The 14757-nt window shown below is 38.6% G+C and overlaps 3 protein-coding genes across 3 annotated transcripts; all 3 read left to right on the plus strand.

The window, feature by feature from the left end:
- The first annotated feature begins 3734 nt into the window (after window positions 1-3734).
- Window positions 3735-5524, plus strand: LOC117915776 (E3 ubiquitin-protein ligase RDUF1). Its single transcript, XM_034831455.1, has one exon. The coding sequence runs from the start codon at window positions 3955-3957 to the stop codon at window positions 5119-5121; it is 1167 nt and encodes a 388-aa protein (XP_034687346.1). The 5' UTR covers window positions 3735-3954; the 3' UTR covers window positions 5122-5524.
- Window positions 5525-7014: 1490 nt separating this feature from the next.
- Window positions 7015-11238, plus strand: LOC117915778 (E3 ubiquitin-protein ligase SDIR1-like). The gene is made up of 9 exons (XM_034831458.1): window positions 7015-7221; window positions 8200-8307; window positions 8441-8495; window positions 8587-8639; window positions 8750-8978; window positions 9124-9235; window positions 9417-9465; window positions 10215-10352; window positions 10924-11238. The coding sequence occupies exons 2-9, from the start codon at window positions 8230-8232 to the stop codon at window positions 11047-11049; spliced, it is 840 nt and encodes a 279-aa protein (XP_034687349.1). The 5' UTR covers window positions 7015-7221; window positions 8200-8229; the 3' UTR covers window positions 11050-11238.
- A 103-nt stretch (window positions 11239-11341) lies between these two features.
- LOC117915777 (zinc transporter 2) lies at window positions 11342-13421 on the plus strand. The gene is made up of 2 exons (XM_034831456.1): window positions 11342-12516; window positions 12896-13421. The coding sequence occupies exons 1-2, from the start codon at window positions 11913-11915 to the stop codon at window positions 13285-13287; spliced, it is 996 nt and encodes a 331-aa protein (XP_034687347.1). The 5' UTR covers window positions 11342-11912; the 3' UTR covers window positions 13288-13421.
- Window positions 13422-14757: the final 1336 nt, after the last annotated feature.

Raw genomic sequence — 14757 nt, forward strand, 5'->3', positions numbered from 1 at the left:
CCACCCAATCCATAGGCCAAGAACATGTATCAATGGCTACTTAAGAGATTTTACATGCATTTCCCGTCCTCATTACTATTTTGATGTTGTCGTACACTATAAAGAATATGACATCCCATGTCTGGTACATCTGTAATGAACCCGTCTTAACTATGTAAACACGTTTCAAAGCTATTAGATTTTTCCCAAGAATCATAAAATTCTTTGCAATTCTTTACGATATGCTCACTAACCAACGCTTGAGAAGAAATAGTGCAAAATTGGAGTGGGGTTCATAAATTCTCTATAGCTAAAAGTAGGTTTGTGATTAACTGATAGAGTCCGAATGAGCTGCACTAGAAAACTTCTTTTTGGTGAGGCAAGCTGCAAGGCTGGCATGAGGGGAACCACCACTCCACTCAGTGGCAAAAATGTTCAAACAATACATCTACTTTGCAACCTTCTATATAATGCATAATGCAAGTAGCATTGGACCACAGCACCAATACCTTCTATGGTTAAAAGATTGGGTATTTATCACAGCATTTCATCCAAGCACCACTACAATATTTTGATATTTTTGTGCTTTCAGGGAAAGGTGATCTTGTTCCTTGCTAGCTATTTCCAACCAAGGAATGAGCAAAGGTATATTCCTCACCTTTCCATATACTCTATTGGACCCAGGAAATGGCACAACACAAAGCAGGACCCCATTTTTGTTGATTTTCCCTTACAGTACGTTGTAGTGATGGTGTATAGAAGAAAATGACAGCAAACAACATGAATGTTATCTCATTTCTGGCCTGTTATGAAGTGGGTTTTCTGCTTTTTTTTTTGGGTTTTGGACATTTCTATCACAAGAACACCACAAGTATATAGCTTTTCTTGCAGGTTATTATTCTTTGGGGAAGAAACTTTGATTGGGTAAAATACTAAGAGAGGGAGAGATGAAAAGCATAGCCATTAAAATTGAGACAAAATGGTATTGGAAAAGGTTTGAGATTCCCATTACCATCTCTTTATCGAAAGCTTTCTTTCTAGTTTCCTCCCTTTTTCATTTCCTTTTCCATGAATTTGTGTGGTGACTAGCTCAGCCTTCATAAAGAAACCTCATGACTCTAACTTCCACCTTACACTCATTATTAAAGTGGGATATTGCAGAGAGTGAAAGCTTTAGTCCACTAAACATTCATCTTCCTTCCCAAATCTTTCAAATTACTCATTGCAACCAAAAAAAAAAAAAAAAGGAAATTAAAAAGAAAAACTATGAAGCCATGAAGCAAGAACTGAAAAATACTATTACCTAATGATGCACACTGAACTTTACATGGCTATAAAAACAAGCAACTCCCTTTTACCTAAGAAATCTACCAAAAGAAAGGGGCCATGTGGGAGTTAAAGGGTACTTTTCTAGCGTGCACTTCAACAGAAACTTATGGACCATGCTGTTTATTAGAAATGAAAGGGGTGGTGGAAACAGAGAGGAGTGGGCAACCAATGATCTCTTTCTTTTGGGTCTGTCCCCCAAGGTCAAGAGTGAACAACAATTTGTACTTTTAGCTACTTCTAAATGGGGGTGGGAGAAGGGAGATATAACAGAGCCTTTCCCAACTGTTTTCAATTTTTTTTCCATAGTTGGAAGTAATTTTTCTTTTTAGAAAATGGAATTTTGAAAAGTGTGTTTTCAAAATTTTTAAAAAAGTAATTCAAATGATTAAAAATAAAGCATTATAAATAAAATTTTTAAAAAAAATTAAAAATAATACAAATTCCCATATAAACTTTTATTTTAAAAAATATCGAAGCACCTAATAAGGGTAACTCCATTTTTTGTTATCCCCATATTTGAAACTATCCATTTTCAATTGTTTAGATATTGTGTTGGAAACGTTTTTTTCAATCCGATGTAAAATATCATATTCGTTCTATGTAATAATAATGTCTTTATCGTGTCCTATAAAATTGTGAAATCAAATAAATAAATATATATTTTTCAATGTCAAACAAGACTCAGGATCGATGATCGATTTTAATATTATTTATAATAATTAATTCTTAATTATATAAATACTATCCATTCTAATACGTACACGTAACTTCAAAACATGTGGAGATAGTTAAGTGCAACTCATACTATACAAACTTTTTTCAATCTCATTGGCGTGATGGTAAAACTTTTTGTTGTAGAAAATACCATTGCCTTGTCATTTTCTCTTTTGTTTTTGACTTGTAGCCCATCTTCCATTTGGTTGGCTCTCTTGCAAATTTGATACTGTTTTGTTTTTCCAGCAAGTCAAGTGTACCCTACCACCTTAAACCAGATGGGAAAAGGGAAAGTGTTCCATAATGCAGCCTTGGCCCTTAGGCCACAGAAATTTAAAGTTTTAATTTTTCAATTTCTTTATTTTCTTCCCCGTCTTGTTTAACATGCCTTTTCCATAATTATCAAGATTAGGTAACAAGATTTGAATGTCGAAGACAACTCTTAAGATATTGTGAGAGGTTTGTCAAATGTTGACTCCACATTTTCTTTCATATCTTTTACCTATATTTTCAAGGAATAGAAAAGTCCTTACTTTTGTTATTCATAGGTGATGTCAAAAACCTAATTATTCTTTAATTAAGTCATAATAATTCCCAAACATAGGGTAAGAATATTCATCATTTTATTCCTTTTGTTATTAAAAATAAAAGTTAATAGTTACACGACATCGTGACTTATGTCCTATCAACTATATATTATTTACTAAAATGCTTTTGAATCAAATATAAAGTTTTTTTTTTTACAATAACACTTATTTGAGAGGGATTGTAATTAGGGTGTTGTTATTCACGATACTTTTATGTATTTTTTAAAATATATTGAAACTTCGGGTGACGTAAAAAGAAAGTTAAAAAATAAAAGATATTTATGGAAATCTATTTGGTTTTACTTTTTATAATATTCTTTATGATATGATAAAAAGATTCTCCATCATTCAGGGATGTAGATACGAATCATGTTAAAATTAAAATCTCGTGTGTATGTTTTTTTTTATTATTTTATGTTTGTATTAGTAAACTAGTATTATTTGCATTAAAGTTTTCGTTGGCACAATAATTAGAGTGAAATTAATAAACATAATCGGTTTATTCCTTATCAATTTAAACTTTAGGTTTAAATTTATAGCATAAGAATAACCATGCCAAACAAGTGAAATTAATAACCAGTTCCTCCAAATCACATAGGTATAGAAAATCAATTTATTGTACCGTACATTTATTGAATGAGACTCATCTCACACATCAATCTGCAATTATTTTTTTGTACAAGACATCAAAATGAGAAGGATGCTCCTCTTTTCCTTCGTTTCAGTCGTATTCCGATGTTATTAATTAGAAGGCGAGTGTCAGCCGGCTTCAGCCTCGGTGGGGAATCTTTTTCACCACGAAACGGCGATGATTTGAATTTCAAAGTCGGCATTTTGAACACCACATTTCGCCTTCAAGTCAACGTCTGCCCCCGTCGCCAGCCACGATTCAAGTTGGACGCGGGAGTCGCCCCGATTCTTTTTCCTCATATAATTTATCTCAAATATTACCATGTGCTCGCACCTTTGACCAGTCCACTTCCACGCTCCACTCACGCCGTCAATGTCCATCCAATCGATGGCCGCCACGTAGGGAACGTCCGTCCAATTGCTTTCTCAGCCTCACGCGTCAAGACTACGCCGTTAACCCTCCAAGACGAGTCTTAAAAGCCTCATCTTCGTCTTCTTCTTCTTTGTATTCTTCGTACTCTCTCTCCTCTCTTCCCTCAAAGTTTCGCTCTTTCTGAGCCGTCGGATCTGGGTCGTTTCCGGCGAGTTGGGGCTTCTTGGCTTAGATCTGTTGAGTCAATTCTTGGGATCTTTGGAAGAGTCAACTCGGGTTGTGAATTGTTCAGGTAACCGAGGATCTGAAAAAGGATCGATCTCTTTTGTTGGGGTTTCTGGTATGGAGATGGCTTCGACGACGTCCTATTGGTGTCACAGATGCACTCGTTTCGTTAGAGTTTGGGCTCAAGATAGCATCGTGTGTCCGTACTGCGAGAGTGGCTTCTTGGAGGAGATTGAGGCCACGCCGAGATCGGAGAATCACCACCGTCGGTTTCCGGCGACTGCGATGTACATGCTGGGGAACAACCGGCCGGATTCGGAGCAAAGTGCGAATCTAGGGTTGCGGCGGAGCAGGAGGAACGCCGGTGATCGGTCTCCGTTTAATCCAGTTATTGTGCTGCGCGGTCCGGCTGATGGAGGTGGTGGTGAAGGCGGTGTTGTGGAGAGGAGTAGTTTTGAATTGTACTACGATGACGGGGCAGGGTCCGGGCTTCGGCCGTTGCCGGCGACCATGTCGGAGTTCTTGATGGGGTCAGGGTTTGATCGGTTGCTGGAACAGCTTTCGCAGATTGAAATCAATGGTTTTGGGCGCGGCGAGCACCCTCCGGCGTCAAAGGCGGCCGTGGAGTCGATGCCGACGATCGAGATCGTGTCTAGCCACATCGTCACAGAGTTGCACTGTGCGGTATGCAAAGAGGCGTTCCAGCTGGGTTCGGAGGCTCGCGAAATGCCCTGTAAGCATATCTATCATTCCGATTGTATTCTCCCATGGCTATCTCTCCGCAATTCATGCCCTGTTTGCCGCCACGAGTTGCCGACGGACGTTCCCGGAACAAGGAACTCGCCGGTATCTGGAAATGAAGCACTTTCTCCGGCACCAAATGAAGAAGAGACAGTGGGGCTGACCATATGGAGGCTTCCTGGCGGTGGGTTTGCCGTGGGGAGGTTTTCCGGAGGAAGAAGAGCCGGCGAGCGTGAGCTTCCTGTGGTGTACACAGAAATGGATGGTGGGTTCAATAATAGTGGTGCTCCAAGGAGGATTTCATGGGCATCCAGAAGAAGCCGATCCAGAGAGAGCGGCGGATCACTGGGCAGAGCTTTTCGCAACATTTTCTCATTTTTAGGGAGGTTTAGGTCTTCTTCCTCATCATCTTCTCGTTCAACTTCAGAACCTGGGTCCATTACCAGAAGTCACAGTCACTCAAGTTCGGTTTTCAGTAGATACGTTCGGAGGAGGAGCAGAGCTTGGGTACTGGAAGATCAAAGTGGAAATTCAAGATGGTGAATTTGGGAATGAAAATATAAGAAATTTCAGTTTTTTTTTTGTTTCGCAATCTGGATGGGATCACTGTAAATAGCTTTTTCTTTTTCCTTTTCAAGGGGTCTTACATTTGCTACATAAATGGTCGGGCGTTATTGGTTTTCAAGGATTAAGAATTGGCAGGAGAAGAAGGAAAGGTTTGCAGCAAAGCTTTGGGAAGTGAGGAAAATGGGTTTGCCTTGGTAGCGGATCTAATGGCATAAAAGCTTTAAGACATAAAGCATTCGTTACTTGCTTAATTTTGTAATTTGTGTTCCTACCAAAACAAAAAATTTTGTAATTTGTTTTTAGCTTCTATTCCAATCTCCAGTTATCGTCAGAAATTCTTTTCCTTGTATTCATTTCATCAAGTTTTCATCTTCTCTCACATCTCTCTCTCATCCTTATTTGTCATCCATGTCTTGCCCTTTTACTAAAGCAACTGGCTTCTGCCACAACTTTAATGTGCCAGCCCACTTCAAAACCTCCTGAATTTCTGGCGATGGTTCAGATTATGGGGTTTGTGGTTTGGGGTTGGTATAATATGGGTGAAAGTGGGATATGGTGGAATGTTGGCCTATTTTATTCTCCTCTAAATCAAAACATGACAAAGATTCGTAAATGATGTGATTGGAGTTGCAGCTTTGTTGGTTCTGGTTTTTGCCTTCTTCTTTTGGGACTAAGGAGAAGCTTTTGTTTTCCCATCTGATGGCTTCTGTGTTTGGTGTTTGCGAAGAAATCACTCAGCTTTAGCCTTTAGTCATGTGCCTTGTGGGTGGGATGTAGAGAGGCCTCTTTCCAGGGCAATTTCTCCAATTAGGCGGTTCGCAAATAGCCAAAAAGAAGTGAACAGAAAGCAAGCGTCGAGAAGTCCTGTAAAAACATCTGTGTGGTACCTAAAACCCTAAACCCTGAAGTACCCTTTTTACCCGTCCAGGAATTGACCATTACCTTCAAAAGCAGCTCCCCAGCAGCAACCTGACACTCTACTTGAGGCCCCATTTCCATCTTCGAACAACTTTCTAGTTGATCAAGTTCTCAAGTTCATACCCCCGTGTTCAAGTGTTTGATGCTTACAAATCACTCAAAACAGAGATTTGACCCAACAATGGCAAACAAGGTCCATGCTAGATCTCCCAAAAGGCTTTTATTCCCGATTGGGTGTCTTGCTTGAAGAGGACATTGAGCAGCTCGCATGGCAGTGTACGAAATTGTGAAGCATGCGAATCCCATACCCAATGGGTGTATTTCATTTTATACGCTGATTCCTTAGAAAGCAATTTCAGTACTTCGAGTCCACCCATTTCAAATCTTGATTTTCTGACCATAATCAATTTCTTTTTTCCCTTCAAACCCACACCATGTCGAGTTGAGAGAGATGCCCTGGAACTTGTTTGGTCGGTCCCAAAAATCGAATAATCATTACCCAATAGTTGAGTTCCCAGCAAACATGTCCGAATGGAAGCCATATGACTCGAATCCTTGGGATTCCCATACCAAATAATATCTCAGGCACTCTGTGGCCAAGGTCCACCTCACTGTTAGTAACGTGTTGGAAGCCTATGCTTGGAGTTGGAGGCTAATGCGTCTGTGATTATGGAGGTGGGAGGCGGTTTCGTCCCCTTCTACCGACCTTTTATCTGAAATCAGAAATTTGACATTGACAATTGACAAATCACAATGCCTTTAAACCAAAAAAAAAAATATTGATACCAATTTCATATGGTAAATAATTATAAATACGAACATAATTCATAAATATAAAATTTAAAATGATTAATAATGATTTAGGTGTAAGGCCCACCCCACATGCTGAAATTGAAATCCCACTTTCCTTTTTGCGACTATCGATCAGAGAAGCGACTGCAGATGGTCCAAATCCCAAAGTGCTGTGCGGTTCACACATGACATGCTGTTCGATGTCGTGGCAGCGGTCCGATGACATGCAAGTCCACGTGTCGTGGCATTTCCCAGAAAGGCCTCCAAGTAAATCTACCATAAACAATACACTGCAACTGCAGGAAACACAGGGAATTCACCCGCAAATGAATCTATCCCCCATTCTGCAAATTCCAGTGATTTCAGGTTTCGTGCAACGCTTTTTTCTTGTTCTTTTTTTCTTTAGATTCTCTTTGGTTGCCGAGAAATCGCAGGGAAAAGAGATGCAAAATTCGGAATCTTGAAAACTGGAATTCACTCTCCCATGGTTCCAGGTTTTTGCTGCTTTTCCTTCTGTTTCTCGGCGGCCAAGCGGAGGTTTGTTTCGATGTTGTTGTGTGGATTTCCGATGTGAATGTTTTTGTAAGAAGAATCGGGACAATGTGGATCTTGTGTTGTTGGAATCGGTGTTTGGAGATGTACTAGCGCTAGTAGAAGTAGTTGTCGTTGTCCATCAGTGGTGTTGAGGTGTGGTCGTGGGTGTATTAATCGCTGGTTCTGGAGAAATTTTTAGGAGGGTTACTGATTAGGGTTTTACTGGATTCTTCCTCTCCTGGCAAAATATGGGGAAATTGTGTGTTTGTTGAATGTTGCAATTGTAGCTGTTAATTAAAATTGTAGCTCTAAAGGAGCGGTTTTGACTTTGTTTCGAAGTAATGCTGTAGGTCTGGGATTTTTTATGCAATGGTTTTGCAATGTGGTGGAAAATGATGCTTTGAAAGTGTAAACAGATCTAGAATTCTTTAATAAGAATTAAAGTTGACTACTGCTTCTAGATGATGAGTTTAGTTCATTTTAATTTAACTATATTGATTGGAGAGTGGGAGATCAAGGTTTCATTTAGCACATATGGTTGGCATGAACATTTTGAAGATAAGGGATTGCGGCTTCTGGCTTTGTGATCGGATCAGTTTAATATCGTTTATTATTATTATTATTATTATTTTGGGTCTTACTTCCTGTGTGAGGATAAGCAAAACCTTAATTGCCGTTATATGGGGTTGGTTATGCTTGAATTTAGCTGAGTAATTTATAAGCTTCAAAGCTTTTGCAGATTCTCGAAGGTGTGGATGGCATATTTATAACTAATATACTTTGTGTTCCCCTATCATTTGATTCTTTTAGGTAAGGAGGTTTGCGGTCACTCCTGCAACCATGAGTTTTGTTTTTCGTGGGTCTCGAGCAGATATAGAAAGTGGACTTCCAGGATTTATTCCTCAGAGACCTGCAGTGGTGCGTTTCCTCTCACAGGCATATATATGTCTTATTGTACTGTGTTTTCCAATGTCAGTGATTATATATTTGAGATTATGCAATGGTAGACATAATCCATTGTGATGCCAATTCTTGTCCCTATTTCTATCAGCGTCTTCATCCATCTCGGCCAGTTAACACTAATTCACTGGCTTTTCTTGTCACAGGTAATGTTTCCAATCTATTTGCTCTATCTCCATTATTTACTATTCTAGTTGTGCTCATTTCTAATCCATTCCTTATCTGTTTGCTCGGCAGTGCTTTTGCTGTTTATGATTTTGAACTCTCATCAGATGTCACCAAACTTTCTGGTATTTTCTCACTGGCATCTAATGTGGGCATGTTAGTCTTTCTCAAAATTCTGAAGCATAATTTGTTAAATAGCAATTGAAGAGGTATTCATGTAAATCTATATGTGTAGCTCTGGCTAGTTGTGGGGTTTTTTTTTATGGCCACAAGCTTGAGGATGTATGCAACTTGTCAACAACTACAAGCTCATGCCCAAGCTCATGCTGCAGCTGCCAGTGGCCTACTTGGTCATACTGAATTGCGTTTGCGTATGCCACCATCAATAGCTTTTGCAACTAGAGGGCGATTACAAGGATTGCGACTCCAGCTTGCACTTCTTGATCGCGAATTTGATGACCTGGGTATGGTCAAGTCAATTATTGTGCAACATATGCCATGCTTCAAACTTGAAGTTGAATTCGTGCATTTCTTTAGAAATTATCAGAAGGTTCTAGCTGAGGTTTTTTTTGAAATTGCACTTATCATGAATTATTCATTCTGCCACAGATTATGAAACCTTGAGATCACTAGATTCTGATAATACTTCCTCAACTTCACTGAGTGAGGAAGAGATCAATGCTTTACCTGTTCACAAGTATAAGGTCACTGGTCCACAAAGGTAACTTGAGAGGATTTGTATTGGTAGTCTATTTTCTTGCAGATTCATGTGATGTATCAAGAATTATTATTTTCAATTTTTTTGAAGTTCTCTAGGAGTATTGTGGGGTTTGATGAGAAATCACATTTTTTTTTTTAATGGGAATTCTATTGATTTGATATGATTTTGAATTTGTTAACAGTGAGGGGTCATCAATGCAACAGGCTGCATCTTCTTCAGCCTCAGCTGAGGTATTCTTCTTTTGTTCTCTTAGGTATGATTGCATGACCAATAAGAACATGGAGAGTGATAATAGGGCAATGACAAGTTACTGGTGTTCTGGGTGGTAATGCATTATCCCTAAAACTCTATCAGTTGCTAAGAAGTAAGAATCCAGAGGAAAATAAAAGTTGCAATATTATAAGAATCATGTTCTGTATACCTCATTAAAAAGTTCTTATTATGAACATGGTGACTGGATGAAGTTATGATCATGGAATCCCTTTAAGTCTCCGTGTCAGGTTTCATATGTCAGAAACTGGCCTTTCCAGAATTCTTCATTGAACCTCCTACCTTGCAACCCACCCTTCTTTCTTGAGGGAGATGGTATAACATAAAATAGGTTTACATTTCATGGTTATTAATCAGTGGAGGGCTCATTTGGCTGTTAGGACAGTTTATCTAATAGAGAACCTCTAGACAGGTTATATAAAGTATAAACAGTGTTTTCATCCACTCACTCCATACCTTACTGGGTATAGGACTTCTGTTATAGCATTCATGCCTGCATTTAATCTCTAGTTTATTCCCTCTGGGTAAATGTCAAACTGAGTATAGGAGAAACTTCCTTTGTTAATTTTGTTTCACAAAGCATCTTTGATTGTACATGTCTGTTTGCGGATATAGATGTGGGCATTGAGGTTGGGAGAGGAAGTGGGCATCTGTTTCTTAATCATTATGGATACTCTTTTGTGTACTGTTTTTAATTTTTCACTTCCAGTTTGACGAGAAGGCTAGGCAAGACTCTAGAAAGGGGGACAGCAGCATGAAGGGTTCAGAAGATGAACTGACATGCAGCATTTGCTTGGAGCAAGTCAACAGGGGAGAGCTTGTACGTAGCTTGCCATGCTTGCACCAGGTTCATCATCTTCTTACTGTGATGCCACTAATTTTTTTTTGATTTATTCTGTTTCTTTGTGATAATATAAGTTGATGAATCTGGTTCAGAATGTCACATTAATGTCCCATTTGCATTATTGGATTTTTTTATTCAAGCCTTTGATCATGCTTAATATTTTTGTTTACTTAATTTGATAACATGTTGTACTATTTGCTAATTACCACAAATGCTACAAACAATTTTTTTTTTTTTTTAAATAATCTTTCTTGAAATTTTACCCTAGAGTGTCAAATGTCACCAATTACTCCTCTATTCTCTGCAAAATTAATGAATTATTCTCCATCATTTGAGGATGATATATGCCTTTTTCTATCTATCCATCTGCAGCATACTTTTGAACATATGTTGCCTCTCCTGAAGCTTGTTCTTCCTCTCTTTTCCTAGGAATGTTCTCCAAAATTCTTGCTGAATCTTATCATTGCACTTACTTTGCATCTAACTTTAGGTTGGAAATGAAGTTTATCTTGATATGTATGCCATTCAATTTGTTTTATATTTTGACATTTGTAACTGCTATTATGATTTTCAGTTCCATGCCAACTGTATTGATCCATGGCTGCGACAACAAGGCACATGCCCTGTCTGTAAATTTAGGGTCGGGGCAGGATGGCAGGAGAGCAGGGAGAGTGAAATAGATGATGCAGAAATGGTTTAATTGCTTTCAAAGTAGTACTATCTGTGTATGCAATCATCTATCATACTGGAAAATAATAAATGCTGCAGCATATTTGTGTATAAACTTTAGAAAAGTTGTTTATTTTTGCTTGGGCTTCTTGTGATGAAATCATGGGCACACACCAACTTTGTTAGATTACCATTTTTAACCCTTGTCCTTTGTTTTCAAGCCCCTCAGTCATTTTCATCCTTTATTATTTGTGTTTGTCATTCTTAGGTTATCTGTTGTCACTTTTTTGTTTTTTTTTTCCTAAAAAAAGAAAAAAAAAGAAAAAAGAAGAAGAAGAAAATTTGAGGGTGCTGGCACAATTCTGGTACGGGGCTCAAATATATTTTAGAGAATTCTACTACGACTTCAGGGCAAAAATGCCCTTTAGGCATACTACAGGCTATAAATAAAACACACTGCTACTTTAGAAAAAAGTTGGAAGTTAACAGATTAAAACCCAGCATCATCATCATTAGTTTCGTCATCGCTTTGATCACCCTTGTCATGGTATGCAATTTATGCTATGCTGTTATTTGTCATATCTCCTATATGATGTAATACAGCTCAGGGTCTTCTGATCCAAATTTCTAGGGTTGAATGAGTTTTGGGTTGGGCTGTTGCTCTGGAAATTCTGCCCTCACTGGCCCAATGATGGATGATTAGCATTAATTGTATGATTATTTTCTTATAGTAGCGATATTCCGTTTTGTGTAGTACAATCTTGGAAAGTCAATGCTGTACTGCGAAGTACCAGAAATGGGAGAGATATCTAGCTTTTTATTTTATCATAGCCCCTTTCTTCTCCTATTTGTCCTAGTAACATTAACTGATTCAAACCAAAAGAAAAGAGTTTGATGACCCCATTCATGGCCTCTGTTCCTTCCTCCAAAGCTCTCAAGTCAACCTTGCTAATCACAGCTCTTTTGCTTCTAAAATTCTCCACAATCTACGCTCATGGAGGTGATGACCATGGCAACAGCGGTGATGAAGACTTGCATGAAAGAGGTTTAATTTTGGTGAAAATCTGGTGTCTAATAATCCTCTTCGTGAGCACTTTTGCAGGTGGAGTTTCCCCTTACTTCTATAGATGGAATGAGAGCTTTCTTCTGTTGGGCACGCAGTTTGCAGGCGGGGTCTTCCTGGGGACCTCTCTAATGCATTTCTTGAGCGACTCCAATGAGACTTTTGAAGATCTCACAGCAAAAGCATACCCTTTTGCCTTCATGCTAGCATCAGCGGGTTATCTTCTCACCATGTTAGGAGATTGCATAGTGATCTTTGTTACCAAGGGTAGCGAAAGAGAGGCAAAAGTGGAAGCTTCCGAGGAGGGTGCGACAGAGGTGCCTGTGGGTCTCAACCCAGCATTCTTGCAGACAACATCTTTTGGGGACACCATGCTTCTCATCCTTGCTCTGTGTTTTCACTCAGTTTTTGAGGGCATTGCCATCGGGGTTTCAGGTAAACTCTTTAAAAACACAACTTGCTACCATCATGTGTTACCTTGGAAGCTCTCATTTATGCACAAAAATTTGGTCATTTAACAGACTTTGACATTTACTTGGCTATGTTATGGGGTGCAAAAGATTTGACACTTGCATATAGATCAAGTTTGAGCTTCCCCCTAGCACTGGTAGCCATATTTTGAAGGTTGGGTAGTTTCGATTAACCCAGTACTAGCTTGTTTGTGGGCTTATCTTGATTTGATATTCATATAGGGGTGTGTGTGTTTATGGGTTTTCTTTTGGTAACCTGAAAATCTATCATGCGTTTGGTTGTGATTTGATTGTTTGTTTAGCAGCTTCAGCCGATTCCATCTTAACAAGTTTGTGTTCTTCAGGTACAAAGGCAGAAGCATGGAGGAACCTGTGGACAATATCATTGCACAAGATATTTGCAGCCATTGCAATGGGAATTGCACTGCTGAGGATGATACCCAAGAGGCCATTTGTGACAACTGCGGCCTATTCTTTTGCCTTTGCGGTTTCGAGCCCCGTCGGAGTGGGAATAGGCATTGCCATAGATGCCACAACCCAAGGGAAGGCAGCTGATTGGATATATGCTATATCAATGGGTCTTGCTTGTGGGGTTTTCATCTATGTTGCCATCAACCATCTCGTTGCCAAGGGCTTCAAACCACAAACTCAGCTTTATTTTGACACTCCCTTTTTCAAGTTTCTTGCTGTGCTTGCTGGGGTGGGAGTCATAGCTGTTGTTATGATTTGGGATTAGTGAACTCATGAATTTGGTTTTCCCCACTATTTGTTTCATTGTAGCTGGTTTGAATATCAATAACGCCTGTAAACGATCCTTGTTTGTTGTGAAATGAAAAAGAGAACAATAAAAATGGCTGGTTAAGAGTGATATGAGAAAAGAAGTAGAAAGATGATCCTTTTTTTCTGTCTTTTTAACTAACCCCAAATGTCTTCTCATATATAGACTTCCACTTCCACGCTTAAAAGATACTTACAATAATTCCTTGGGATCACTGTTGTGTTTTAAGGACTTCTCAGTAACAACCTTCCCGCTAAAATTTAATGGGATGAAATATTATGGAAGGAAAAAAAAGTGCAATGCACTAATAAAGTCTTTTAATTATGCCTTCATTATGGCATAATGTTTTCTAGATCTTTGTTGTATAACAAATTTTTGTTCCCACGCATTTTGATGATTTATCTTAGCTTCTTCGATATAACAATTAGTAATACTTTGTGGAATAGGTTATATAGATTATTACTTCATCAAATTTATTGAACATCGATTTTATCATTGTTTGAGAGCTTATGAGTGTAGATAACTTTAGGAGAGATGTATTTGATTCTATCACACTTAATAGATTCTTCTTTAATCTCTACAAAATATGTGCAGTATTATTATTTTTACGAAGTGTTTAGCTTCTATGATTCTTGGATGTGTTTAATTATTGATTTCAATCGTATAAAATTCGAGTTTGAGATGAAAATAAACGGGTTAAGGATGAATTTGTAATTTTTTCTAAAATCCTAAGTGGGGTTGGGAATAGATTTGAATATTGCCTTGTTTTGCTGAGGCATAGCCCCGCCCATATATATATATATATATATATGAAAAAATAATGAAGTATCATGGTTTGGATTTGGGAATGAACACATCGCCGCCACGAAACCCCTCAAGTACCCTTCCCCATTATAACTCTCTTGCACTGCAACCTCGGAATTGATCTTGAATGATACAGCTTAAACTGATCACAAGTACTTCATTAAAACCCAGTGTGATGCTATGTGGGGGTTAGACTTTGTCTGATTTCAACTTATTCTTGATCAGCTTTTACACTGAACGATTAAAATTGATGCCTCTGGTTCACTTTCAGGTGTTGGGTCTCAGCAATTTTAACTGGGCATGCCCCAAATGGATTCTCAATTCTATGATGGAATACATTGCATTAAGGCTTTTGATTTTTTGCATTAGGTAGTCCATTTGGAGAGATCATCATTTTCCCAAAACGGTACAGAGCTTGCATCAGAATGAAGTAGTGAAGAAGAGTGCAAGGGGACCATGAAATAAAGGGTGGTGGTCTCTGAGCTGTCACATTCAGGATGGGAAATTTACAGGGACAATGCAGAACATGCAAAAGGAGTACTTGGATGATATGCAGCTAAGGCTGTTTCATTCCAGTCTTCTCTACAAAAGAGAAGGCTGTTTTATAGAATATTGGTTTTTGCA

The sequence above is a fragment of the Vitis riparia genome, chromosome 6 (genome assembly GCF_004353265.1).
Source record: "Vitis riparia cultivar Riparia Gloire de Montpellier isolate 1030 chromosome 6, EGFV_Vit.rip_1.0, whole genome shotgun sequence".
Taxonomy (NCBI): Eukaryota; Viridiplantae; Streptophyta; class Magnoliopsida; order Vitales; family Vitaceae; genus Vitis; species Vitis riparia.

Excerpts from the sequence above, each read along its gene's own strand:
- LOC117915776 (XM_034831455.1), top strand. The coding sequence starts at position 3,955 with ATGGAGATGGCTTCGACGACGTCCTATTGGTGTCACAGATGCACTCGT.
- LOC117915778 (XM_034831458.1), top strand. The coding sequence starts at position 8,230 with ATGAGTTTTGTTTTTCGTGGGTCTCGAGCAGATATAGAAAGTGGACTT. Across the intron at positions 8,496-8,586 it reads ACTGGCTTTTCTTGTCACAG|TGCTTTTGCTGTTTATGATT; the intron begins GTAATGTTTCCA and ends TTTGCTCGGCAG. Across the intron at positions 9,236-9,416 it reads AAGGTCACTGGTCCACAAAG|TGAGGGGTCATCAATGCAAC; the intron begins GTAACTTGAGAG and ends ATTTGTTAACAG.
- LOC117915777 (XM_034831456.1), top strand. The coding sequence starts at position 11,913 with ATGACCCCATTCATGGCCTCTGTTCCTTCCTCCAAAGCTCTCAAGTCA. Across the intron at positions 12,517-12,895 it reads CATTGCCATCGGGGTTTCAG|GTACAAAGGCAGAAGCATGG; the intron begins GTAAACTCTTTA and ends TGTGTTCTTCAG.